Here is a 26,282-nt window from a genome sequence, read left to right as displayed (position 1 = left end):
TGAAGAGTTCTGACAAAATGTAATCCACTGGAGGGGAAAATGGCAAACCACTCCAGTGTTCTTAACACAAGAATCCCATAAACAGTATGAAGGCGAAAAGATATGATACCAGAAGATGAACCCCCCAGGTCTGAAGGTGTCCAATATGCTACTGGGAAGAGTGGAGGGCAATTACTAATAGCTCCAGAAAGAAAGAAGTGACTGGGCAAAGTGGAAATGATGCTCATTTGTAGATGTGTCTGGTGGTGAAAGTAAAGCTTGATGCTGGGCAAGATTCTCTTAGAAGAAATGGAGTAGCCCTCAGAGTCAATAGAAGAGTTCAAACTGCAGTACTTGGATACAGTCTCAAAAATGACACAATGATCTCAGTTTGTTTCTGAGGCAAATCATTTAATATCACAGAAATCCAAGTCTATGCCCCAACCAGTAATTCTAAAGAAGCTGAAGTTGAACAGTTCTATGAAGAGCTACAACAACTTCTAGAACTAACACCAAAAAAAGATGTCCTTTTCATCATAGAGGACTGGAATGCAGAAGTAGGAAGTCAAGAGATATCCAGACTAACAGGCAAGTTTGGCCTTGGAATACAAAATGAAGAAGGGCAAAGGCTAACAGAGTTTTGTCACAAGAACATACTGCTCATAGAAAACACTCTCTTCTAACAACACAAGAGATGACTCTACACATGGACATCACCAGATGATCAGTACCAAAATCAGATTAATTATTCTTTGCAGCCAAAGATGTAGAAGCTCTATACAGTCAGCAAAAACAAGACCTGGAGCTCACTCTGGCTCAGATCATCAGCTCCTTATTGAAAAATTCAGGTTTAAATTGAAGAAAGTATGGAAAACCACTAGGTCATTCAGGTATCACCTAAATCAAATCCCTTATGATTATACAGTGGAGAAGATGAATAGATTCAAGGGATTAGTTCTGGTAGGCAGTGTTTCTGAAGAACTATGGATGGAGGTTTGTAAATTGTACAGGAGTCAGTGACCATCTCTAAAAAAAAGAAATGCAAGAAGGCAAAGTAGTTGTCTGAGGAGGCTTTATAAATAGCTGAGGAAAGATGAGAAGTGAGAGTCAAGGGAGAAAGGAAAAGATATACCCAACTGAAAGCAGAATTCTAGAGAATATCAGGGTGAGATAAGAAGGCCTTCTTAAATGAACAATGCAAAGACATAGAGAAAAATAATAGAATGGGAAACACTAGAGATCTCTTCAAGAAAATTGGAGATATCAAGGGAATATTTAATGCAAGGATAGGCACGAGAAATAACAGAAACAGTAAGGACCTAACAGAAGCAGAGGAGAGTAAGAAGAGGTGACAAGAATACACAGAAGAACTGTACAGAAAAGGTCTTCATGACCCTGATAACCACGATGGTGTGGTCACTCACCAAGAGCCGGATATGCTGGAAGGTGAAGTCGAGTAGGAAACATTACTGGGAACCAAGCTAGTGGAGGTGATGGAATTCCCCCTGAGCTATTTCAAATCCTAAAAGATGATGCTGTTAAAGAGCTGCACAAAATATGGCAGCAAATTCTGAAAACTCAGCAGTGGCCACAGGAAAGGTGTTTTCATTCCAATCCCAAAGAAGGGCAATGCCAAAGAATGTTCAAAGTACCATACAGTTGCACTCATTTCACATGCTAGTAAGGTTATGCTCAAAATCCTTCAAGCTAGGCTTCAGTAGTATGTGAACTGAGAACTTCCAAACACATAATCCAGGTTTAGAAAAGGCAGAGGAACTAGAGATCAAATAGTCAACATTTGTTGGATCATAGAGAAAGCAAGGGAATTCCAGGTAAACATCTGCTTCTGCTTCATTGATTATGCCAATGCCTTTGACTGTGTGGATCACAACAAACTGTAGAAAATTCTTAAAGTGATGGGAATACCAGACCACTTTACCTATCTCCTGAGAAATCTGTATGCAGGTCAAGAAGTAACAGTTAGAACCAAACATGGAACAATGGACGGGTTCAAAATTGGGAAAGGCTATATGTTGTCAACCTGTTTATTTAACTTACATGCAGAGTATATCATACTGACATGTGGTCAGCATGTGGTGACTGACCTGTGTGACTGGGGAGAGTCACTTTCCCTAGAGAGAATGTGGTGAGTGTGCTGGCATGATCAGAAAAGATCTCCATCCCTGGTCATTTCTTGGGTTCCCTTGGAGTGACTGAGGAGCACCACTGTGTTAGTTTTCTAGGGCTGCCATAACAAATACCATAGGCTTGTTGGCTTAAACAACAGAAATAAATTTTCTCACAGTTCTTGAGGCCAGAAGTCAATGGTTTAAGGTTCTTCTGAGGCCTCTCGCCTTGTTTTACAGATGACCACTTTCTGACTGTGTCCTCCAGTGGTCGTCCTTTAGTCTGTGTAATCTGTGTCATAATCCATTTTTCAAAAGTTTTTTTTTTTTTTTTGGTAAATTGAGGTATGATTGACATTAGTTTCAGCTGTACAACATAAGATTTGATATTTCTGTATATTGCCAAATGATCACCACAATAACTGTATTTAACATCTGTCACTTTACATAGTTACAAAAAAAAAAAGTCTTTTTCCAGTTATGGGAACTTTTAAGATATACTCTATTGGCAACTCTTAAATGTGCAATATAGTGTAATACGGTGACTATAGTCACCATGGCATATATTACATCCCCATCACTTGTTTATTTTATAACTATAAGCTTGTACCTTTTGACCTCTTCACCTTTTTCTCCTACTCTCCAGTCCCTGCCTCTGGCAATGATCAGTCTGTTTTCTGTATCTACAAACTTGGTGTGAGTATGTGTGTGTGTTGTTTTGTATTTAATTCCATGTGTCAGTGAGATAATACAGTATTTGTCTTTGTCTGTCTGACTTATTTCTATTAGAATAATGCCCTCGAAGTCCATTTATATTGGATAAATGGCAAGATTTCATCATTTTTATGGCTGAATCATATTCCATTGTGTGTGTGTGTATAATATTTTTTTCTTTATCCAGTCATCTATTGATGGACATTTAGGTTGTTTCTCTATTTTCTCTATTTTGACTACTGTAAATAATACTGCAATGAACATGGACTGCATATACCTTTTCCACTTAATGTTTTCATTTTCTTCAGATAAATACCAGGAAGTGACATTTCTGGATCACAAGGCAGTTCTGTTTTTAATTTTCAAGGGAACCCCCATAGTTCCATCACCAATTTACATTCCCATATACAGGGTACAAGTGTTCCTTTTTCTCCCCAATCTTACCAACATTTTTTTTTTTATAATAAGTATTCTGAGAAGTGTGAGGTGATATTGCATTATGGTTTTTATTTGTATTTACGTGATGATCAGTGACGTTGAGTATGTTTTTCAAGTACATGTTGGCCGTCTGTATGTCTTCTTTGGAAAAGTATATATTCAGATTGCCCATTTTTAAATCAGATTGGGTTTTTTTTTTTTGCTATTGAGTTCTATGAGTTCTTTATGTGTTTTGGATATTAACCCCTTATCAGATATATGATTTGAAAACATTTTTCCCATTCAGTAGGCTGCCTTTTCATTTTTGCTGAGGTGTAATCTTCTCATCTTGGATTCTGGCCCACCTGTATGCTCTAGCCTACATGCTCAGTCACTTAGTTGTGTTCAACTCTGTCACCCAATGGACTATAAAGGCCCTATCTCCAGTGTCACATGCTGAGGTACTGGGGGCTAGGACCTCAACGCATCAATTTGGTGGAAACACATTCAGCCTATAACAATCACCATCTCTGGTCAGTGTGTGGTGTTCAAGGATCAGTTTATGGAACTGTGTGGTCAGCGGCAGTGACCACAGAATGACCAGGAGGTCACATGGGGATTTCCCACTCAAGAAATGAAGGCAAGGACATGCACCTTTGACATGACTATGAATGACTTTAGTAAATAAGGTAGGATGAAAGGGTGTTTTGACTCCTGAGTTTTACTGCAGAATCACAGGTGGTACAGCCTGTTCCTCAATACCAGGAATTTCTTGTTACTTGTACCACAGAGCCTGAGACCAAGTAAGCATAGCTGAATGCTCTTGATATAAGATGATTCAGCAGGTAAAGAATCTGACTGCAATGCAGGAGACACAGGAGACATGGGTTCAATCCCTGAGTTGGAAAGATCCCCTGGAGAAGAAAATGACAACCGTCTTCAGTATTCTTGCTTGGAGAATCCCATGGACAGAGAAACCTGGTGGGCTACAGTCCACAGGGTTGCAAAGACTCAGACACGACTGAGCAACTAAGCACACAAGTGCTAGCTGGCAAATCTGACCCCAGGAGCAAGGATTAACAATCTGTTGAGGGGCATAAGAGAAACACAAGGAACAAGTATAAGTCCTGCACCTAGGAACAGAGGGCAAAGAGATGATCAGGCTGGGAGTAGAAAGCAGAAATCAGTAAAGATTTGTGATTTCTGGAGGGTGTAACTTCTTCAAGTTGGAAATTTATGAATAAGTGCTGATGAGGAAGATGGTGAAAAGCTGGAGCCTAGGCAGAGGTAGGAAAAAACAAGACATGAAAAGACTTACCAGCCTAGCAGGGATTGGTTAGAGCAGAGGGCTTGTGATCACAAGCAAGTTTGGTTTAAAGCAGTGATGGGAGAGGGAAAGGTCTGCAGTGTAAAGGGATGTGGTTAGATGGGATTTAGTGACAGAAGGGAAGATAGACTGTGAGGAGACTGCTAAGAGCTGGCTATTGATCAAATGTTGACACTGAGGAGGTCCAGAATTAAACACACACACACACACACACACACACACACAAGCATAGACAAAACAGAAATCACCACCATACTGCAGGCATGAGATTTCTGTAGGTTACTGGCCCAGTGCTAAGCCTTCTAGGAACTGCCCCGTGTTCCTAAAAGAAAAGATGGAAACAACAGTCTCACTGCTTTTTTATTCTTAGATAACGATAGCTGAAAAATCCATTTCAGCATGCAGCTTTATTTTTTGTCCATCTTAACTTTAGGCTTGTCAGTCCAATTGTTAGCAACAAGAAAGTAGATAGATGAAGGCAATATTCTCCAAGTGACAAGGTTTAGGGAATAGACACATTAAACTGGGATGAGTCAGTTAAGTAACAAGAAGACTCTTGTGAGTCATTTTATGTACTTATCTTGGGAAAAAATACAATATGGAAGAGGAAATGGATGGCTTGATGGGAATTTGCTTGGAGAAGTCTGTTAAAACACGATTCCCCTCCCCATATATGTTCCCAATGTTGTTGTTGTTCAGTCACTAAGTTGTGAACTCTTTACAAGCTAATGGACTGTAGCCTTCGGGGCTCCTCTATCCATGGGATTTCCCAGGCAAGAATACTGGATTGGGTTGCCATTTGCTTTTCCAGAGGATCTTTCCAGACCAGGGATCAAACCTGTCTCTTCAGCATTGACAAGCAGACTCTCTACCACTGAGCCACCAGGTTAGCCCTATTTTTCCAATAGTCTTATACAATTATTAAAATAGCCTTCAACTGTGTCTTCCACGAGACTTGCAAATTTTTCTTTCTCTTGAATATATAACATACCCTGAGTAGCTTGCTGAGGGGCTTTCATCTTCTCACTTAGCACCCTAAATGCATAAACAGTCATTCATCTTATTTGGACTCTCCTTACACTGACTTCCGGAGAAGGCAATGGCACCCCACTCCAGTACTCTTGCCTGGAAAAATCCCATGGACAGAGGAGCCTGGTAGGCTGCGGTCCAAGAGGTCGCTAAGAGTCGGACACGACTGAGCTACTTCACTTTCAGTTTTCATGTTCATGCACTGGAGAAGGAAATGGCAACCCACTCCAGTGCTCTTGCCTGGAGACTCCCAGGGCCGGGGGAGCCTGGTGGGCTGCCCTCTATGGGGTCGCTAAGAGTCGGACACGACTGAAGTGACTTAGCAGCAGCAGCTACACTGACTTCAGCCACGCCTCAGAAGACCTCAATTCGCTGGAGCGGACTTGAGAGGTGGAGCCCAAGTTCCATAAATCCCCAAGCGATGTTGATGCTTGCCAAGTTATAGCAAACTGGAGTCTCCACTGGCCGAGTGTGTTCAGGTGATAAGGAAGATGACTGGGAACAGTCTGAAAACAGGCACAGAAGTTTGGGAATGAGTCCGAAGCAGCGACTAATTTTGCTTCTTCCCGGTCCCTAGTCTGCAGATACTCAGTCCTAGTGGATTGACCACTCTGAAGGCCGGGATGCACTCGGTTGGAGCTACAGCCGTTGCGCGGTCAAGCTACTGCCCACCTCACTCTTCTCTCGCCGTCATTGCTGGAGCGCCCCACCTGCTGTGCAGCTCCGCCTAGCCTCCTACGGCCGGCCCCTGCCGCACCCCCTCACCGCTGAGCCCTGCCCCGCAGCACGCGCTGTAGGCCGGCGCTCCGCCCCTCCCGTCACGTGACAGCCCAGCCCTCCGCGCGCGCTCGGATTGGTTCTCGGGACCCAGGGGGTGGGTTCTAGCCTACAGCCCTGCCCCGCAACGGGGCTGCAGTTTTCAAACCTCAACTGTACGCTCCCGTCACCGTCTTCGCCGCCGTAGTCGGGAGCCACCTCACTGGGGAGGTCAGGTCACAACTGTTGGCCGTTGTCCGGAAGGGTAAAAGTGGGTCCTGCCACGCTCGGAGCTGCGCGGCACCTCAAAGGGCTAGAGCTGGAGAACGTGTCCTGTCGTGGCCACCTGTGTGGGGCGGGATTGGAGCCCCCTTGGAGGGGGCAGCCCCGGGAGAACCTGCTGCGGCCCGAGCGGTCAGTGTCTTCCGCCTCGCGCGTCCTCAGTCCTGCTGGGTTTGGCGGGTAGGCTCGGGGCTGCGACTCCAAACCCCTAAAGCAGCCCCCTTTACGGGTGGAACGGAGACCCAGAAGGTGGGAGGGGTCCCGAGGAGGGATGCCGGCAGTGTGGGCGGATCCGGGGTCGGCTCAGACCTCCGGCCTGGGGAAGATGGGCTCAGACACCGTCGTCCCCGGGTGGCCCGACTGCTCCGGACCCCTTGCCGCATTCCGGCTGGAGTCCTGCTTCTCTGGTTCCTTTGGGTGCGGCGCTCGGGGTGGCGGCTGGACCTCCCAGTACCTTTCTCAGCCGGGTCCGTGTGTGTGTGCGTGTGTGTTTGTGTGTGTGTGGCCCGGTCACTCCCCGGGTCGCATTCCGCGGGACACCCTTCGCCACCGGCTCGTTCGCGTCCTTTCCACGTCGCGTCGTCGTGGTGCCTTCAGGTCCCACCCAAGTTCACAGCTGGGGTGTGGGGCCCAGAACGTGTTCACATCTGTACTCATGGACCCGTCCTGCTCACAGCTGCCTTTCGTCGGAAGAAAGTTTGTGCTCATCTTCTGGGACATTTTCAGTTACTACTTATGAACAGATTTTTTTAAAGTCAGTGAATAGAGAAGTCGAGTTGCAGTTGTTTCCGTGATTTCCTGCGATCTGGTTTTATTTTGACGCCGTGTAATACAACTGCGTGACGGCTACGGTTTTGACATTTACTCAACTCTTTATTTTATGTAGGGAAAACGCTTCATTTGAATTCCCTTAGAGACGAAGCTGAAAGAGACTGTGGGCGGCTAGTAGCTGATGTTAGTTCTTCCTCTGGTTGTGATGGGACAGAGGCCCTCCAACATCAATCTGCAAATGGAAATTAAGGAAAAGAAAACATTTTAAAGCCACATACTGATAAGATTTCAATTATATTAGGTCTGTGTGTCACATTCGCTGATTGTTTTGCCAGCGTGTGATGTTTACATCTCTGGACTGATGATATGCAGTGATGTGTGATACATTGATTGCCCCTTTAGGTTCTCAAGAGTTTGAGAATGTGTGCCTTGAGACACACATGGTCTACTGAGATGTCTGGGCAAGTGGCAGCATATATAACCTGGCATTTTAGCCTGGGCACACAATCTTATTAAAAGATGATAAACCTACTTTGTCATTGATTCACCACTGGTTTTATAGTAAATTGTTCAGAAGTAGTTTTCAGCAACTTCCAAAGTGTTTGTTTTACAAATATTAAACCACATGCCCATAAAATGCTGTGTGTTTGAAAAAGTTGGTCCACAGAAGCAGTGTCCTAGTTTAAAACTCCTCTTCTTTCCCCTTCATCCTCCTCTGAGCAGATGTTCAGTTTTTAATTTTTTTTTCTGTTTTAATAGCTGAAGTTATTAATAGCTGCTTTATTCTTGAGGTACCTATCATACATTTTACATCACTTTTCTAAAATATGGGCTTGAAATTAAGATGAGCTATATATACGTGGCAATATATTCAAGTTTTAAAAGTAAAAATTGTGTTATCAAAGTCCTTTCATTTTTGTGTGTGGACAGAATAGTTGTAGATTCTCTTGAGCTCGTTGAAAACTGAATTACCGGTTGGCTAAGATACAATCTGGCTTCCCTCATAGCTCAGTTGATAAAGAATCCACCTGCAATGCAGGAGACTCGGGTTCGATTCCTGGGTAGGGAAGATCCCCTGGAAAAGGGATAGTCTACTCACTCCAGTATTCTTAGGCTTCCCTCGTGGCTCAGCTGGTAAAGAATCTGTCCACAGTGCGGGAGACTTGGGTTCAATTCCTCAGTTGGGAAGATCCCCTGGAGAAGGGAAAGGCAACCACTCCAGGATCCTGGCCTGGAGAATTCCATGGACTGTGTAGTCCATGGGGAGACAAAGAGTCAGATGCAACTGAGCAACTTTCACTTAAGATAGAATCAGTTTTCAGGAAAGTTGAGACTTGACTAATTGATCACTGTGTCAGAATATTAATGGCAAAGCTGAAGAAGATACAGGCATTTGATGGCATGTTTCCAGTCAAACAATTCTATCTTTAAACTTGCACTGAGAGTTTTTTTTACTAGTGTTAAGTAAACATTTAAATACGTTTTAAATGCTTGGTTTTTGAAGCTGTTTGATAATTATAAGAGAGAATTTCCTTATCAAAATTTCCCTATTTTTACTTAGAGACCCAATTTTAAATGCAGGAATCAAGGACATCCATTGCTGACACTTTCACTTAATCCTAAAATTGTCTTACAATTGCATGTATACTATATTGCAGTGCGTATTGGCAGCTAAGTAGGACAGTGCTACTAGATTTATTGCTTTTAAAGGATTTGGGGTTTGTTTTTTTTTTTAGGAATTCTTTGTGTTCTGTGAGTATTGGTTGTGTCAAAAACATTAACAATCATTTATGTACTTACTTTCCATTTGTGAAAACTAAATGTTTTAGTTATTTTAGTTTTTTACAATTTTGATGACAAAATTCAGTGATTTTAAGTATTTTGTATTCTATGAAGGACTTTTATCAAAGGATTTCTTTGACTATTTCAGTTAACAAATGTGTATAAGAATTAAGTTACATGTTTTTACATAAATATGTTGTGACAAATGTAATTGTCAGGGCACGCTTTATGAACTTCTGATTGTTTTTATTTATTTATTTATCATTTTCCCCCAAAATACATGTAACCATGAACTTCAGGACCACTCTAAACATCTAAACTAGTGAGTTTCTTTTCATTTATATGCAGCATGTGTTGTGGCGTCCTAGACCCTTTGCAACTTCTTTAAAAGAGCAAATAGTTAATATTTTTAGCATTTAAAAATTTTAATATTAACAGTGAAATGATAGTTTCATCTTTAATCCTAGGATCATATTTCATTTTGCATTGTAATACTTACTGAATAAACAGTACTTCAGAGATGCTATAAGTAAACAGTACTTTATTTTGCAACAGAAACTTAATTTTCCATCTGATGAATGAAAAGCACTGTATGTTTGTTGGCCCACTATATTTCCGTTCTCAACATCTTTTCATCCTGGTTCACAATTATAGGGTTTAACTCTCCTTCTGAAGGTGGAAGAGACAGCACCTGGCCTTACTGAAGTGACACAGAATCAGGTCTAAGGTCATTACCTGGGACTTTAGCCCTTGGATAGTGTTTACTAGACTGGTTAGACTAGAGGCAGTTAGCTGGCTTCTTGTGATTTTTCAAAGGATTAAATTCTTGGATTATACTTTCTATTCAGTCTTTAAAAAAAAAACAAACCGATGAACCTGTTAGTAGAATACGTAGAAGGAATGGTCTCTTCCGTGAAACTGAAAATCATCATCGTCCCTTTCCCTACACCAATGCCTTTGCTTCTAATCAATGACTAATTAGAAATGGATCCTTCTGCCACACTAGCAGAAAGTTCTTTATTTTGATAGATTCCAGACAAATAAATCTCCAGTTCCTCTGTTTCATAGGGAAAACTTGGTAGCTGTAAATGCTCATGCAGAAAGAAAAAGTTTTTTTTCCCTGTAATCTTGTGCCTTGCTTTGCTTTCCATTGCCTTTCAGATTTCTTCATGAGGATCTTAATTTATCCTCATGATCCAGGACAAGTATCTGGATTTCCTGATTGAAATAGCTCTTAAAATATTGATGTTCTTAGCTGAAGTAGGGCTATAACAACATGTGGCTGCCTAGTCTGGAAAGATAGGTAAATGCAAAATAAATGATCTGTTGGTATTATATTGCAATACATAATATAATAATTTTATCCATGTTTCCAGACTTCATGGCTGTCCTGTTTAAAACTGAAGTTCTCTGATAGCAATTTAAAATATTTCTTATTTTATTTAGCCAAATATTGAATTAAGCAGAGATTAGCTGCATTTGGAGCCCCAATATTATAATTTCAAGATAGATCTCAAATTCTGCTAAACCCTCAAAGACATGAGATGTACCTAAAAATTCTTCTTGCTGTATCTCTTAATTCTTAAGAAATATTAAGTTAATATTAACTTAATATTCCATATTAAGTTCAGTTCATTGGACATTTTAAAAAATTCCTACCAGGTGCCAGACACCATGCTGGGAGTTTAGGCATGAAAGCAAATGGTTGCTATCCTTTAGACACTAAATATAATTGCAGTCTAACATGTTACATGTTGAGGTAAAGAGGTATGTCAAGGGTCCTCCTGTTTGGAGCATAAAGGACAGGCATTAAAGACAACCTGTGAATTTTAGGCAAAGCTTCCTGGGGGAGATGACAATCTTTGTTGAGTTAAGATTAAATAAAAAGTTAACCATTTAAGGAAAGGTAGAAAGGATGTTCAGACAGAAAAGTGTAACAGAGATGTGGAGGCAAAATATGAGATACAAGTGTGGCAGGAAATGATACAAGCTGGCCATGAAGGGTTTTGTGTGTCTTGGTGTAAGGGCTTGAACTAGGTACCAGGGAGCTAATGCAGGGATCAAAGCAGACAATTTTATTTTTTAGATGTTTTTATTTATTGTCATATAATGTGTTAGATTTTATGAAATATTTTTATAAGATAACTTTGAGGTGAATATTATGATGAGCATGTTTAAATAGAGCTATTTAGAGGTTTATAAGGTGGTTTTTTTTTTTTTTTTTTTTAGTTTTACTATTGATCGCATCATATTTGCTTTCTCCCTTCTAGTAAACTTAGGTCCAGATCAAGCCTAACATTTTCCCTCTTCCTCCCTTCACTGATCCCATCTGAATTCTTGTTGTAATTATTGTAATGAGAGTTAATGAAGAAAAAAATCTCTGCAAATAAACTTGAGATTCCATTATTCCTAGCAGTACTGTGTAACTGGAAGCTTTATTGTACCTTGCCTTGTTCTATTATCCTCTTACTGTTTTTAGTGCTTGATTATAATTGTGTACCTACTCACACATACACATTTTGCCTACTAAGTCCCTTGAGATTTTTTTTTTAATGTAGCCTAATAAAGTGTTATGGGCTTCCCATGTGGCTCTAGTGGTAAAGAACCCACTTGCTAATGCAGGAGATGTAAGAAACAGGAGTTCGATTCCCGAGTCAGGAAGATTCCCTGGAGGAGGGCATGGCAGCCCTCTCCAGTATTCTTGCCTGGAGAATCCTATGGACAGAAGAGCCTGGTGGGCTACTTCTGTAGCCTGGTTGCAAAGAGTGGGACATGACTGAAACAACTTAGCACAAGGCAATGGCACCCCACTCCAGTACTCTTGCCTGGAAAATCCCATGGACGGAGGAGCCTGGTAGGCTGCAGTCCATGGGATCGCTAAGAGTCGGACACGACTGAGCGACTTCACTTTCACTTTTCACTTTCACGCATTGGAGAAGGAAATGGCAACCCACTCCAGTGTTCTTGCCTGGAGAATCCCAGGGATGGGGGAGCCTAGTGGGCTGCCGTCTCTGGGGTTGCACAGAGTTGGACACGACTGAAGTGACTTAGTAGCAGCAGCAGAGTAACTAGCACAGATTATTGGTAATTTAGAATCGGTTATAGGTCTGTGAATTATGGTAGAATGCAAGAAAAGGTTGATGATTGCTTGTTGGAGTTAAAGAGAATTTGGTGAGAAATTTAGGAAGATGCAAGACAGAAAATTAACTGATAACCTTCATGTACCCAAGAATTAAATCTTACGTATAGGATAGCATGGTGTTTGTGGAGGGATTAGTGGACAAATGTGACATTCTTGCTCTGTTATATACAAAATTGGCCAAAGGATAGGAAATAGAAAAATATCTAGGCTGTGGCAGCTGGTGCAAGTGCTGTAAATAGAATGAAGATATGACTTATGGCATGCTGTATGGATCCCTAAAGCAGTTTGTAATATAGGTGTATTAGCAGTCTGTAGGTAAGTTTAAAGTCTAACCTTCAGAAATGTGTCTTTCCTTTTTTCTGGGACATAGCTTGTGTTTCCAGCATGTTCAGAGCCAGAGTGAAATGTAACACAATTCAAAAAAATGATTTTTATACCAGCATGTGTTTTAAAAACTGCCGATTGTCCAGTGCTGCTTTCAGCTGCATTTATAGCCATACAAATATACAAATATCTATAGGCCATTCATCCACTGTGATGACCAACAGTACATGTGAGGGGACAAAATTTGTTAGGGTAAAAGACTAAGCATACTCCAATGTCTAGTATTAGGTAATGCTGTTAAGTAGCTTGATTATTAGGCCATGTTTATATTACCACGATTTATTCCAGTCCTAAAAAAAACTAGCTTTCATTTTCCTTCTAATAACTAAGTAGGTACTATAAAACTTAATACCTGTTAGTATAGTATTTAAATATCACACTTTGGATTTTTTTTTTTAGAGGGATCCTGAAGTGAATTTGAATTTTCACAAGTAATATAATAGTAAAGGCATATATCTTAAGGTTACAAATTATTATTTATTATATAGAACTTTGACATTAATTCAGAATTTATAAAATTGTTTTTCCTGGGTGGTACTAAACAGGGTATTGATTCTTGCTTAGTATTTACCCTAAATGCCTGTATGGTCTTTGCATAAGAATGGACCTGTTACTTGCATAATGAACACCATCTGCTCTAAATAAATGCAGAGAAAACATTGAGGCCTTAAAAAATCTGAACAATAATGGCTCATGTACTTTCAGCCAAGTAAACCCTTAATGTGTAAAGAGATATGTTTTACTGTTGCACATGGGTTAATTTCTGCATGTAGTCACAGCCATCTTTTTTAGCCAAAGGCATTTGTTAGTTTTTTGTCTATACTAGCTTGATATAGATAACTTAAACAAAGGAGAGTATAAATACTGCCATAATTTCACAATCCAAGGATAACCACTGTTAATATATTGTCATAGTTTCCTGTATTTTCATCTATTTGCTTTTATATTATTTAAAACATATTTGAAAATTATATATAGCAAACATATATACTTATAACAAAATTAACATACTATATGTAAAGTTTTGTCTTCCTTTTTTCATTATATGAGTTAAAATATTTGAAAGCACAATTTTTATTAGGTATGTAATATCCTGTTATTTAGGTATATTTAACCATTTCCTTATTGTTAAACTTTCGGATGCATTCACTCTGAAAGCTTTTTGGTTTTTTTCCACTATTATAAATCATGCTTAATTAAGCATGTCTTTGACAACATCTAAGATTCATATTGATTCTTTTGAAACTTGAGAACAGAAAATAATTATAAAATATATCTCTGTTTTACTAGATTCTTATGAATAGATTGCTTTTTAGCTGATGCATTACAGCATAAGATAAACATCATAGATTCTAGAATCTAGATGAGGTGAACATCTTAGAATCAAGAGCCTATACTCTGTCTCCATGGGTAAATTTGCTGTATTCTTGTGCTTATGATTCCTAAGGCCTGATATGGAACAGTGTTGGGAATGTAGGCCAATTTGTATCTTTGATACAGGTATATCCCCTCTTTCTGTATATATGCTAATAACATAAATATTATCATAAGCATACAAATCTATAGACTTTTAAATTTAGGGAAAAAATCTTAAAGCCCAAGAATGACCTGAAGAAAAAAACACTAAGCATAGAAATTGGTAACCATATTGATTTTTCAGAGAGGAATATGTGAACAGTGAAACTGAGTGCCATCAGAACTAAAGTATATAAATAGTTCGTCAAAACAATAAAAAAGACAGATTTTAAAAACTAGTTTAATCTAACTTGGGGTGAGAGTTTTGTACATGGAAATAGGGTACAGCTATTCAACAGTGGCAGGGACTGTCACTGGAGAAGATCTTTCAGAGAGTACTAACAGGATTTGTTTATTGAACTCCATGATGTGCTTTCACGACTAGCACTGTACCAGTATCATTCTTCATGAGTTTGTATTTTAATTTTTATTATTTAGAGCACTGCAAGATAAATTCTATGATTCATCCATACTTTAGGGGCAGCAGAATTGCAGCTTTCCTCGCTAGTAATCAGGAGAAATGCAAAGTAAATCACAAAACTGTCTGAATGGGGCATATGTTGGCAAGGAAATGATAAGTTTTCCTACCCAGGGCTAGCGGGGTGAAAAGAAGGGACCAACTCTGTCTGTGATTAATCATTTATTTTTAATTTAAACAAAATAATAAGATTGAAACCCCCAAGTGTTTGTTATATTTGTATCCCTTCCGACACATTTGAAATACTACTTTCTTTTTAAAAGTAGCTGTATTACTTTGCTAGGCTGCTGTAACAAAATACTGTAGATAGGGTGACTTAAGCAACTGAAATTAATTTTCTTACAATTCTGGAGAATAGAATTTTGAGATCAAGGTGTCAGCAGGCTTGGCTTCTCTGTGGCCTTTCTCTGGCTTGTGAATGGCCTTCTCCCTGTGTCTTCATCTGGTCTTTCCCTGTGTTTCTGTATCCTAATCACATTTTTTTAATGAAGATACTTGACTTGACGTATTGCTTTAAGGCCCACCCTAATGGCCTCATTTTAATTTAATTGCCCTTAATTTAAAGGCCCTTTCTCCTAATACAGTCACTTTCTGAGGTACTAGGGGATTAGGACTTTAAGGTAGGAATTTTAAAGGGAGGGACATAATTCACCTCAGAACAGCAGCAAAGGTAAATGCCTCATAACTGGTATGATGTATAAATGGGATTCAGACTCAGATGTGGTTCAGTCCAAATGTTATTTTCAGAATGATACTCTGCTAATTTTGGAACACTAGAGATGTACCTCAAAACTAGTTAGGTCTTTGTTTTTCCAAAGTTTGAGAGAAAAAAATGCCGACTTAAAACCAAGGAAATACAGAAACTGAAAACACTCCCCTCTAATCACACTGTTCACTTGCTAAGTTGAATATAGGTGGCATTTAAATATAGGAAGGTATAGAACATGTCAAGTAGGAAATAAATGGAGGAAAAATGTGACAAGAAGGAAAAAACGTAGGGATTCTTGTAGGAGTGTGCTAGAAGAATAATACTGGATCTTCTATTACATAGGCATAGCAGAAGGAAGTATCTAAAAATTTGTAGTCTGTCATTATGATATGAATTCAATTAATGTGAAATAGTAGTTTTAATATTAAAACTGAATGCTTGTAAATATCATAAAAGTTCCAGATAAATATGAGCTTCAGATACAGATTAGAACTCCAGAATAGGGCTTTATGTGTAGTTGCTCACTCATCCGACAAAATTATACAGCTCTTCATACATAGCAGGCTCTGTGCTGGGTTCTGAATCTAAGACCCATGAAACAAGTCTATTTCTTTTAATGACTCAGATGTCAGTAATATAACTCACAACATGTGAATTTTCCACTATATTTGTTTGCTCATGTAAAATTAAATTTAAAACGAATAATTGTTTTTCTGTGTTAAATTATCTTGTTATGTGAAGATACAACTTTAAATAATCAAAGTTTTAAAATGAAATTGAATGATTATATTACAATTTTAACTTTTTAAAAGAATTTGGTAGGTCTTACAGGCATTTTCAGTAGTTTTATTCTGAAATGAAATTCAGTAATTTAGTTCAGGTACCATAGGTGATACCAATTTATATGTCTGGTCTTTGTTTTTCTTCTTTTAGGGTAGAATATGCTTTTAAATCTTCTACCATCTTTTTTTTTTTTGGTTGCATCTTATAGCTATATTTGGAGCTGTACAATATAACGCATATCCTCTCTGAGATAACATCTTTTTTTTCCCTTAATTGCATATAAGTTATACCCTGCATCTTCTCTTTTTTTAAGCAGGTAAAAATAAGTGACTGAAGAAGCCTATCTGGGAGTCATCATGTTGAGGAGAAGATTTGATTGCCGAAGTATTTCAGGCATGCTAACTACCACTCCTCAAACTCCAATTAAAGTGGAAAACTTTAATAATTTTTATACACTTACATCTAAAGAACTGGGAAGGTAAGGAAACTTTTGATGTGTGTGTATTTAAAATCACAGGATTTGTCTATCCTTTTATAAAACTCACTTGATTATTATTTAGCAATGATTAGAAAGAAAAGTCCTCATCTCTGCTGGTACTATATAGGGATCTAGTCTTAAGTGACCTGGAAATCAAATCCATGGAGGGTTAGTGAGCATGTATAATATATCGTACCTCGCTTCATAGCCCATGGTGGAAAGTCAGGGCTCTTACTGGAGTCTGTCCAAGGAAGAGGCAGCTTAGCATAGTGGACTGTCACATCCAGATTTGGGGTTAGCCATTTGCTATTTGATCTCAAATTACTGTTCCTCTCAGTACTGTAGTTTCCTCACCTGAAAAGTGGGGATGAAGGTAATCATATATATTTTATATGGTTGTTGTGAGTCTTAAACAAGTTAATATTTATAAAATAGTAGAATGCTATAAAGTCTTTTTGAATAGCTTTTCTAATTCTTAGAATATTGTGCTAGCCTAAAAAAATGTGGGGATTCTCTTCCTCTTTTCTAAACAAAATGAATTAATTCATATTTGATAGTATAATTCCATATGACAAACAATGCATGTTCTGTAAGTAAAACCTGTATTTATTTACACTGATACTGATCCGTTTTGGTTTAACGAAGGTGTAAATTCCTTCAGGCCAAGGAGTGACCTGAGATTATGAGATCTAAATTTAACACTACCATTTGAATATACATGAAAATTACAAAAGATATACCAAATAATTTGTTATGTATTCAGCATTTTGAGCTTTAAATTTAAATGCTTAACAAAGGGAGGATGGTGATCATTTTCTGTCTTTAGTTTGATTTTTATGTTAAAATAGTAAAAGCCCATGTTTGTGTTGATGGATGCACAGAAAAATAGTATGGATGATTTTTTGTCTTTGATAATCTCAATGTGAAAACAAAAATTGACTGAAACATGGCAAGTAATTCTGTTCTTGGTGGTCTTTTATGTCAAAGATGAAGGCAGGTCCTGGCTTTTTCACTTGTCAGATATTGGGAGCAGTCTTTCTTTTACAAAATAAGGGTGATAATATCTATGTCATTAGACTAAGAACTAAATATGAAAGCATATTTATTTCATAATTCCAGGCATATTTATTTATTTAATTTTGTGTGCAAAATATTTGGGCCTTTTAATGGTTTATGAAAAGATATAGTTTTTAAAACCTTTCAGGGTATTTTCAAGAAATAGTTTAGTTCTAAGTCTGTAATTATTTCTCTTTGCATTATACAGGAAAGAGTAAGAGTTAGTTGACTGTATCTCATTACTCATTAAATAGTCATAGAGTCTTTGCTTTGGAAGAACTTCAATGGTCAGTGGCCTTCTAATATAATTTTTTATGCAGTGCAGCAATTTTTCCTGTAGTTTTCCTGACAAGTTTTTTTATCAAGCCTCAATCTGAACGTCTCAGGAATAGGGAACTCACTTCCTCAGAATATGTCTGTTCCATTTTGTGGGCACTTAGACACAGAATTCTGTTTTCTGCTAATCTCTACCTAATATACATAGTTCCCCTTTTGTAGCTGCATATAATACCCATGTAAAACTGCTTTAGAGATTTGAATGTAGCTAAATGTTGCCAGTTTCCTTAGATGCTCATCTTATGACCTGATTTCCAGACAGTGTTCCTTGATCCATGTATCCTCTTCTGGATCACTTTGTAGCTTTTTATCTTCAGTCTTAAAATGAAACAGTCTAGAATGGATGCAATATTGTTAATATCTTACCGTCCGGAATACAACAAAACTTTATTGAGATAGCCTGTGTGGGAGCTAGAAAGACTGATTTTTTTTTTCTTTGATGGTTTTGGAGAACATAAACTTTGGGAACAATATTAATAATTTGAAATTGTTTTGTAAATGGGGTGCCATCATAAATCACAATCATAAACTTGACTCAGTTTATAACATTTTAGAGCAAAAACTCATGATAAACTCTGATGAAAACAAATTCAGATTCCTAATATTTCATCTTTTAATAACTTCATGAAAGAGACCTTTTTTCTTTTAGTTGATATGGCCTAATGAGTCACCTGGTAAATATTGATATGTCTCGTTAATAAACCTTGATAAATTGAAGTCATGACCTTTCATCCGCCATGAACTTGCTGTAAATTCTTTCAATATTTTACCAATTTTGATATTATCCCACACTTTTGCAAAGTGAAAATTAGGATCATAACCTTGTTTCTTCTGAGGCTTATACATTTTGAAACATACAAACATAATAATTCTAGCATGTGATAATTACAAAATTATCTTTATAAATCAGTTTTTAAATTAGTTTTAAGATGTTTAATGTTGTAGAATTTTTCTTTAAATTAGAATAAGATATGTAAAAGTTAGCAGTTAATTTTTGACTGTTCTCAAAAAACTTTGCATTGTTCCTGTTTTTTAACATGTTGGGTAAGTTTTTTCCACCCCTCCCCCAACTGAATCAAGGTTTCATAGGACTTCTTGTGGTTAGAAGGGTGAGGCAGATGCAGAAATAAACGTCAGCTTCTTTTGTGGCTTACCCTCCCCCCTCCTTTCACATTTTATTGTCTGTTCTAGAATGTAGAAGAGTAACTAACCAGACCTTTTAGCTGCTGGGAAATCTAGTTAGCCTTGCCCTTTTAGGTTATACATTAAGTACTACTGTTAAGGTTTTAAAATTTCCTAAATGTTTCTGTTAAATTTCATATAGGGACATTATGTGTTAAGTATTATTTTATGAGTGTGCTTAGGCTCTCAGTCGTGTCCGACTCTGTGCAACACCATGGACTGTGTAGCCCACCAGGCTTCCCTGGCCATGGGATTCTCCAGGCAAGAACACTGGAGCGGGTTTCCATTTCCTTCTCCAGGGGATCTTCCTGACCCAGGGATAGAACCCACGTCTTACATCTCCTGCATTGGCAGGCAGATGTTTTACCACTAGTGCCACCCGGGAAGCCCTATTATTTTGGATACTTCTAAATGACAATTAGCATTTTAGAATGGAAAACAAATACTTGGTTTTTTCCACTAAGTCATCTGATAATTATGGTAAAAATATTTAAAGATCCTCTGGAGAAGAGAATGGCTACCCACTCTAGTATTCTTGCCTGGAGAATTCCATGGACAAAGAAGCCTGGTGGGTTACAGTCCATGGGATCACAAAGTGTCAGACACAACTGAGCGATTGACACACATACATGAATTTGTGTGTAAAATTTTGAGTCTCAAAGAAGGTTTAAAGATGTGAATGCTTTAAGTACAGTATACAGAAGAGCACAATGTATGGTACTGCACTAGGTCCATAGCTCTCGCATTCATTCAACAGATATTTCAGTTTCTATTATGTGTTAGTTAGTGAAGTGTAGATTTTATGATTAATAATTAGGACAGATAGGGTTTCTGCCCACATAGGGCTTTTACTTAGCGATGAACATTGACAAATAAGTAATTTCCAATATTGTTTGGTCATCTTTGCTCTGCATTAATGAGTACTATTCTTGTAAGCCTCATGAGAAAACCTGAAACAGTTAAAGTGTTATTATTTAATTTTGCTCTTTGTTTCTGAGAGAATTCTGGCTTGTAAATATAATTATAAAATTACAGCAGAACTTAATTGTTACAGCTGGTACTGTAAACTATTTCAGATGGACAGAGTTCTTGGCTAACTAGCTTCTGTTTCCTAAGTTTTACAAGGTGAATTTCTTCATAAAACTTAAAATTTCCTTTTTGTGTTAGACAAATTTTCACTTCTGAATCTAAATAAGAATTGGCAGAAGTGAATCTACTTCTTTAAAAAAAAAAAAAAACTATCTTAAAGGAAGGAATTGTTTTGTAGTGGTCAGAATAGAAAGCTAGGATTTCACATCCTGCAATTTAAGTCATGGCAGTCCATTTCCATATATGACCTTTCATGAGTCATTTAATCTTAGTCTGACTCAATTTGTCCAGTATAAAATCTATAAACATGGACACTCTGAATATAAAACAAAGGGACTGATTGAGTTTTTTTGTGAGCTCATTGAAATGCTTTGATTTGTATTCCTTTTGCATATGGTGAGAAAATACAAATTAAACATTCTCAAATCTTAAATGAAAAGTTTTATCAAAAAAATAACTTTATGCATGCAAATTTTCTGAGTTGATATTTATTTTGATATATGTAAAAGAATCAAATTATAGCATGACCACTTTCTTAAAATTTTTTTTTTTTGCATTAGTAGCTTTACCTTTTCATCTTGATTTCCAGTCCGTGGTTTTCATTGGCACCAATTTTGGGGAAATTGAGAATATAAAGAGTAGGGATCTTTGTCATCCTGCCCTTGACAATAGTAAGTTAAAAATGCATAAGCAATTTATTCTGTCCCTGACTTCTACCCCAAATCCAAAGTATATTAAAAATAGGTTTTTATTTATACCTGATTTGTTGGTATTCAGTAAGTCATTTGAGCCTTAGGATAGAAGTTCTTAATTTTAGAACCCATGAACTAGGCTTAGGAACTTTATGGATAGTCTTTGAAATCTAAAAACCCTCTGGAACTTTTTGTAAAAATTTCTTTTTAAAGGCATGTGTACATTTTCTGGGTAGGCAGTCAATAATTTTTATTAGTTTCTTAAAACAATCTGACTCAGAATAGCTTGAGTCTTTGGGAAACTAGATGGGAAAACTATAGGCTTAGAATACACAGGCTTCTCTTGTGGCTCAGCTGGTAAAGAATCTGCCTGCAATGTGGGAGACCTGAGTTCGATCCCTGGGTTGGGAAGATCCCCTGGAGAAGGGAAGGCTACCCACTCCAGTATTCTGGCCTAGAGTTCCATGACCTGTGTATAGTCCATGGGGTCTCAAAGAGTTGTACACTACTGAGCGACTTTCACAGTCTTTACTTTAGAATACATAAGTTTGCCAGAGTCTTTCAAAAATTGGCTGAAATGTTGAGCAGTGTTATTGGATAGAGCTAAAACATGTTTATTCCTAAAATAATAAACATGACTTTAATAATGTGTTTGTACATAGCTTTTGATAACCATGAATTTTCTTAGCTAATCATGAAGTGTCTTTGGATACTTTCCATAAAACATGTACACTTTTGATATCTGTTACAAGCTTTGTGGACTACTGAGCAATACTAATAGATACTCTGGTAAAACAACTGACAAATTGTGATAGAAAGCTTCAAAGGTTGTCAAAAGTGATGTTGAAAGGCAAAATGTTTACACTAAGAGAAGTAAATAAGATGAATACCCATTTTTGCATTTAATTTTTTTTGTTTGAAGGAAAGCTAAAATTTTTAGCAGAGGGAAATAGACCAAGATACATATCTTCTCTGGAGTCTGCCAGACAGAATAATATTTACTCTATAGGATTGTTATCATACTTAAACAAAATAATTCATATCAAGAGTATGGCATGGAGTTGGTGGGCAAATGAGATCTCTCCCTACAATGGTAATGTATCATGTTAATGATATGATGGTGAAGAATAAATATAATTATGTCTTATATTACATTTGCCATCTGTATTTTAGTCTGATGATACTATAAATTTTATAAAAGTACATGTAGTATTTGATTAGATTAAGAGAGCAAAGGTAAATTCCTAATGGCATGGATGTTTGAAGGATTGATAAAGTTATAACAGTATCTGTGTTATACTAACTTTTGTTCTTACTTTTCCCCCAGAGGAAAATTTGCTGTGGTTAGACAATGTATATCAAAATCTACTGGACAAGAATATGCTGCAAAGTTTCTAAAAAAGAGAAGAAGAGGACAGGACTGTCGAGCAGAGATTCTACATGAAATTGCAGTACTTGAATTGACAAAATCTTGTCCCCACGTGATTAATCTTCATGAAGTCTATGAAAATACAAGTGAAATCATTTTGATATTGGAATAGTAAGTATACTCTTTAAAAAATTTAAAGTATACTCTTTAAAAAAGTTTATAGTACCTATTTGAATTGGGGGGTAAGGTTGCTTGAAATGTCAAGAACAAAAATGATAAAAGTATAACAAGAACTTGTAAAGATTCCTGTTAATAAAATATTAGAGGAACATAGTATATATTCATATATTTTCAGAAAACTTATAATGTGTAGCCTCACACAGATACCCCAAAATGAATTAAACAGCATTCAGTAAACAAATGACAATACAATGTTTATAGAGTATAGTGAAATTGAGTATACTTTTGTTGCCAGTGGCAAAGAAAATAGAAGTTTTCTGCAAAACAGTCTGATGGGCAGATAGGATTGAAATAATTTATATATTCATTTATTTGAAAAGCACATCCAGTGAAGTTACCCAAGGAGAATAAAAAGGTAAACTTGCGTGAATGAAAGGTAAACCATGTAGTTTGATTTTAATCTTCTACACATTAACTTTATTGTGTTATGGGAGTTTTTTAAATGATATTCTCGACTTCCTTACTAATTTCTAAACTGTGCTTTAGAAAGCTGTATAAGACAAATGTAGATATAAGTAGTATATAGTACATAGATTTATGTGACAGTGTAACTGTACTAAAGTACTGTTATCATATCCACTCACAGATGCACAACATATATACAAGCACATAAGCAAAAAAACATAAATACTCCAAATTTCTGAATTTCTTAGTTGAGTTCCTTCAAGGGGCAAACTTTTCAATAGAGAGGAAGAGTAGAAATATATCTGAGTTTACCTTTCAAGACAATAATGATATAAGTGGCTTCTCTGATTACAGAGAAATTTTTTCTTCTCTGTAGTCACTGCTCTGGGTGCCTTGTTTTAACAAAGGGTCTATTAGTCTGCTGCTCCTCACTGCTTTCCATTTATGCTTCCAGTTTCTGCTAACTTCTGCTTCTTGTGTTATCGCTTCTTCTCCTCCTTTTAACTCCTCTTCATTTTCTGTTTACCATAGCTTCATCTTTGGAAAGCTATGGTAAATTATGGTAAAGAGCTTTCCCTCTTTCGTGGGAAAAATGGCAGTTCTACAAAAGACACTGATCAGCTGGTCAAATGAAGAGGTAGAGACAGTGTGATTGGCTGACAGTCACAGGGTTTGTTTGATCTCGTTACTGAAACAAACAAACCCTTAGGATACTTTTCCTGGTATAAACGTAACATCATTTATTGTGTTAGATTTAGAACGTATAGAAAATAGAAATCATTTGTAAACAGTGGTTACTTTTATGACATATTCCTCTATTTTGAAATTATTTTATTTTTTATGTATGTATATTTTCCGAAACAAAATCGTGATCTATTAAGTGTATGGTATTATAATCCTTTTTTTCCACTTAAGAATATGTTGTGTGCATTTATCTATATCTATATATATATATGAAATAGTGTTTCTAAAAATGAATTTTAATTTAGCAAAGACTTTTAAAGTTGACTTCATAATCAGAGTTTAACAAGCAGCCCCCAAATTCAGAAAGGCTGGATGTTGGCTAGATTTGGAATTAATATTTGTTGACTCATTATAATAATAGCTAATATTTATTGAATATTTACTGTGTATCAAACACTGTATTAAATACTACAGGTGATCCGCTTTGATCCTTATAACATCTGTTGTACTCAGTACTTTATGTGACTTACCTGATTTGATTCTTACAGCAAGCCAGTGAAGTTCGAGCTGTCATTTTTTGTTATGTATCACTATGTTACAGTAGAAGAAACAGAAGCATGTTTTGTCCCAGCTCAGGTAACTGGTTAGGCAGAGTCTGAATGGAAGTCAGGCTGCCTTGTTTCAGTAGGTACTTCCACAGGCAGCCTGCTGTTCTCTTATGTCTAGGCACTGGGAAGTGCTTTACGTATGTTTTCTCAAGTGGTTTTCTTATATTTTATTTTGAATTTTAGAATTAATGAGGATTCTGTCTATTGAATTAACTTTAGAGAGTGTAATGTCAGTGCTGGTATATAAATAATTATGAAGTGTTCAAGAATGAATTTTTCACCTAAGCATTTTATGCTGCCATATACTGCTGTATACTGAAGAATTTAGATCTCTCTGGCATTTCCCATAGTTTTGGGTATTTTCCATATTTTAATAGTGGCTAGGAATCCATATTCCATACAATTTTCTTTTAATTTTTAATTATTTTGTCTGATTTCTTATCAGAAAGGGCCTAGCAAATAACTTACTCTAAGAGAATATGAAGTATCTCTTCATTTTCTTGTCTGCTTGTGATTGCATTATTAACTTTATCTGTAGTGTCCTTGCAGGAATATATTTTGACCACTTGTTTTGAGAAGATTTATTTCATTAAAGCTGAATAACATAACCAGAAAGGGAAGAAGTGAGGTATCCTAAGTAGCTTGGCCTGTGGAGTCCCTCTTCCCTCAGGAGACCTTGAGCAGGGTTTTGACAGACAATTGATGTGTAAACTGAGGGGCCACATGTTGGTCTGAATATTAGCTATTCACAAAGATTAGTTTCTTTTTTAGATGAATGAATTTCTAACGTTGTCTTCCGGTACCTAACTTTGAAGGCCACTACTAGATGTTTTATAGCAAAGTAAATTTTTCATACTCAGATTGACTTTACTGTGAAATCTTGAAGTCAGATCTTGAAGTTAGTTTCTTAGGAACTTTCTGGGAGTTTTGGGGGCTGGAAGTCATTGAGATATGAAGTAAACATTATTGAAGCATTACCACATGTGCCTTAGCAGCTGTCCCACAGATTTCTCTGAAATACTGTAAAGTGTGAAGCAACCAAGCCCTGCAGCTTCTAATTGGCATGCTCTGTACAGATGACCCGATGGCCTGCAAGTGTGAAGGATCAGTCCTATGATTTTCAATGAGACTCAGATTTGTGACCACTGATTCTTTTTCCTTCTTGTGACTCCAGAAAAAAATGACATACTTCTTCCTCTTGACAGTCACCAAGACTAATGGATTGTACTTTCAGCTGCTCTGAAGAATGACTGTCTATTCCATTATTCATTCATTCAATAGACACTTACTGTGTACCTTCTATGTGTCAGACACTCTTCTTGTTGCTGTGCATACAGGAGTGAACCAAAGGGGGGAAATAGTGTTCTGTGAAATAAATGAGTTTCTGATTTATCATATAGAGTAGACTGTACTTGAGATATTCCCAAACATACCTTATAAGTTTTTATTAATAACCATCTAGATTTTTTTGCATGATTTCTGACAGTTTTTATTTCATTCATTTAGATTTAGTCCTTAGAAAAAAATCTGTTGAGTTCAGTTATATCTCTGTTTTACAGATGAGGAAGCTCAAATAAGTGATTGACCCTAAATTATATTGCTGGCAAATAGCAGATTTACGATTTAAATTTAAATCATTTGATTCTAAATCTAGGAATTTTTCATTATGCATTTGTTGGCATTCTTTAGATTTTCAGTTCTTATAAACAAAGGAAAAAAACTGGGGTTCTGGGCCCAACTATTCTTTGTAAAGCTGCAATGCAGGATATTGGTTAAGAATGTAGATTCTCATCCATATTATACAGATTCAGATTCTGCCCTCTCACTTAATTTCACCTATTTGTACTTATTTCTTTATCTGTAAAATGGGAATGATAGCCATGATTCACATGATTGCCTTGAGAATCAAAATATCTATCTATATACAGATGACAGGTATGTTTATATAT

At 37.1% G+C, this 26,282-nt stretch overlaps 1 protein-coding gene across 4 annotated transcripts in view; it reads left to right on the top strand.

The window, feature by feature from the left end:
- The first annotated feature begins 6,534 nt into the window (after positions 1-6,534).
- STK17B (serine/threonine kinase 17b) overlaps positions 6,535-26,282 on the top strand; it is a 29,778-nt gene continuing 10,030 nt past the window's right edge. The window contains exons 1-3 of one of the 4 annotated variants that reach the window (XM_005202624.4): positions 6,535-6,762; positions 16,511-16,672; positions 22,355-22,567. In XM_005202624.4, coding sequence (XP_005202681.1) covers positions 16,551-16,672; positions 22,355-22,567 — 335 coding nt within the window. In that variant the 5' untranslated portion in view covers positions 6,535-6,762; positions 16,511-16,550. 4 annotated transcript variants of the gene reach the window in all.

This window comes from Bos taurus, chromosome 2 (genome assembly GCF_002263795.3).
Source record: "Bos taurus isolate L1 Dominette 01449 registration number 42190680 breed Hereford chromosome 2, ARS-UCD2.0, whole genome shotgun sequence".
Taxonomy (NCBI): domain Eukaryota; kingdom Metazoa; phylum Chordata; class Mammalia; order Artiodactyla; family Bovidae; genus Bos; species Bos taurus.
The sequence above is the reverse complement of the archived record's forward strand: the minus strand, read 5'-3'. Positions and strand labels throughout refer to the sequence as shown.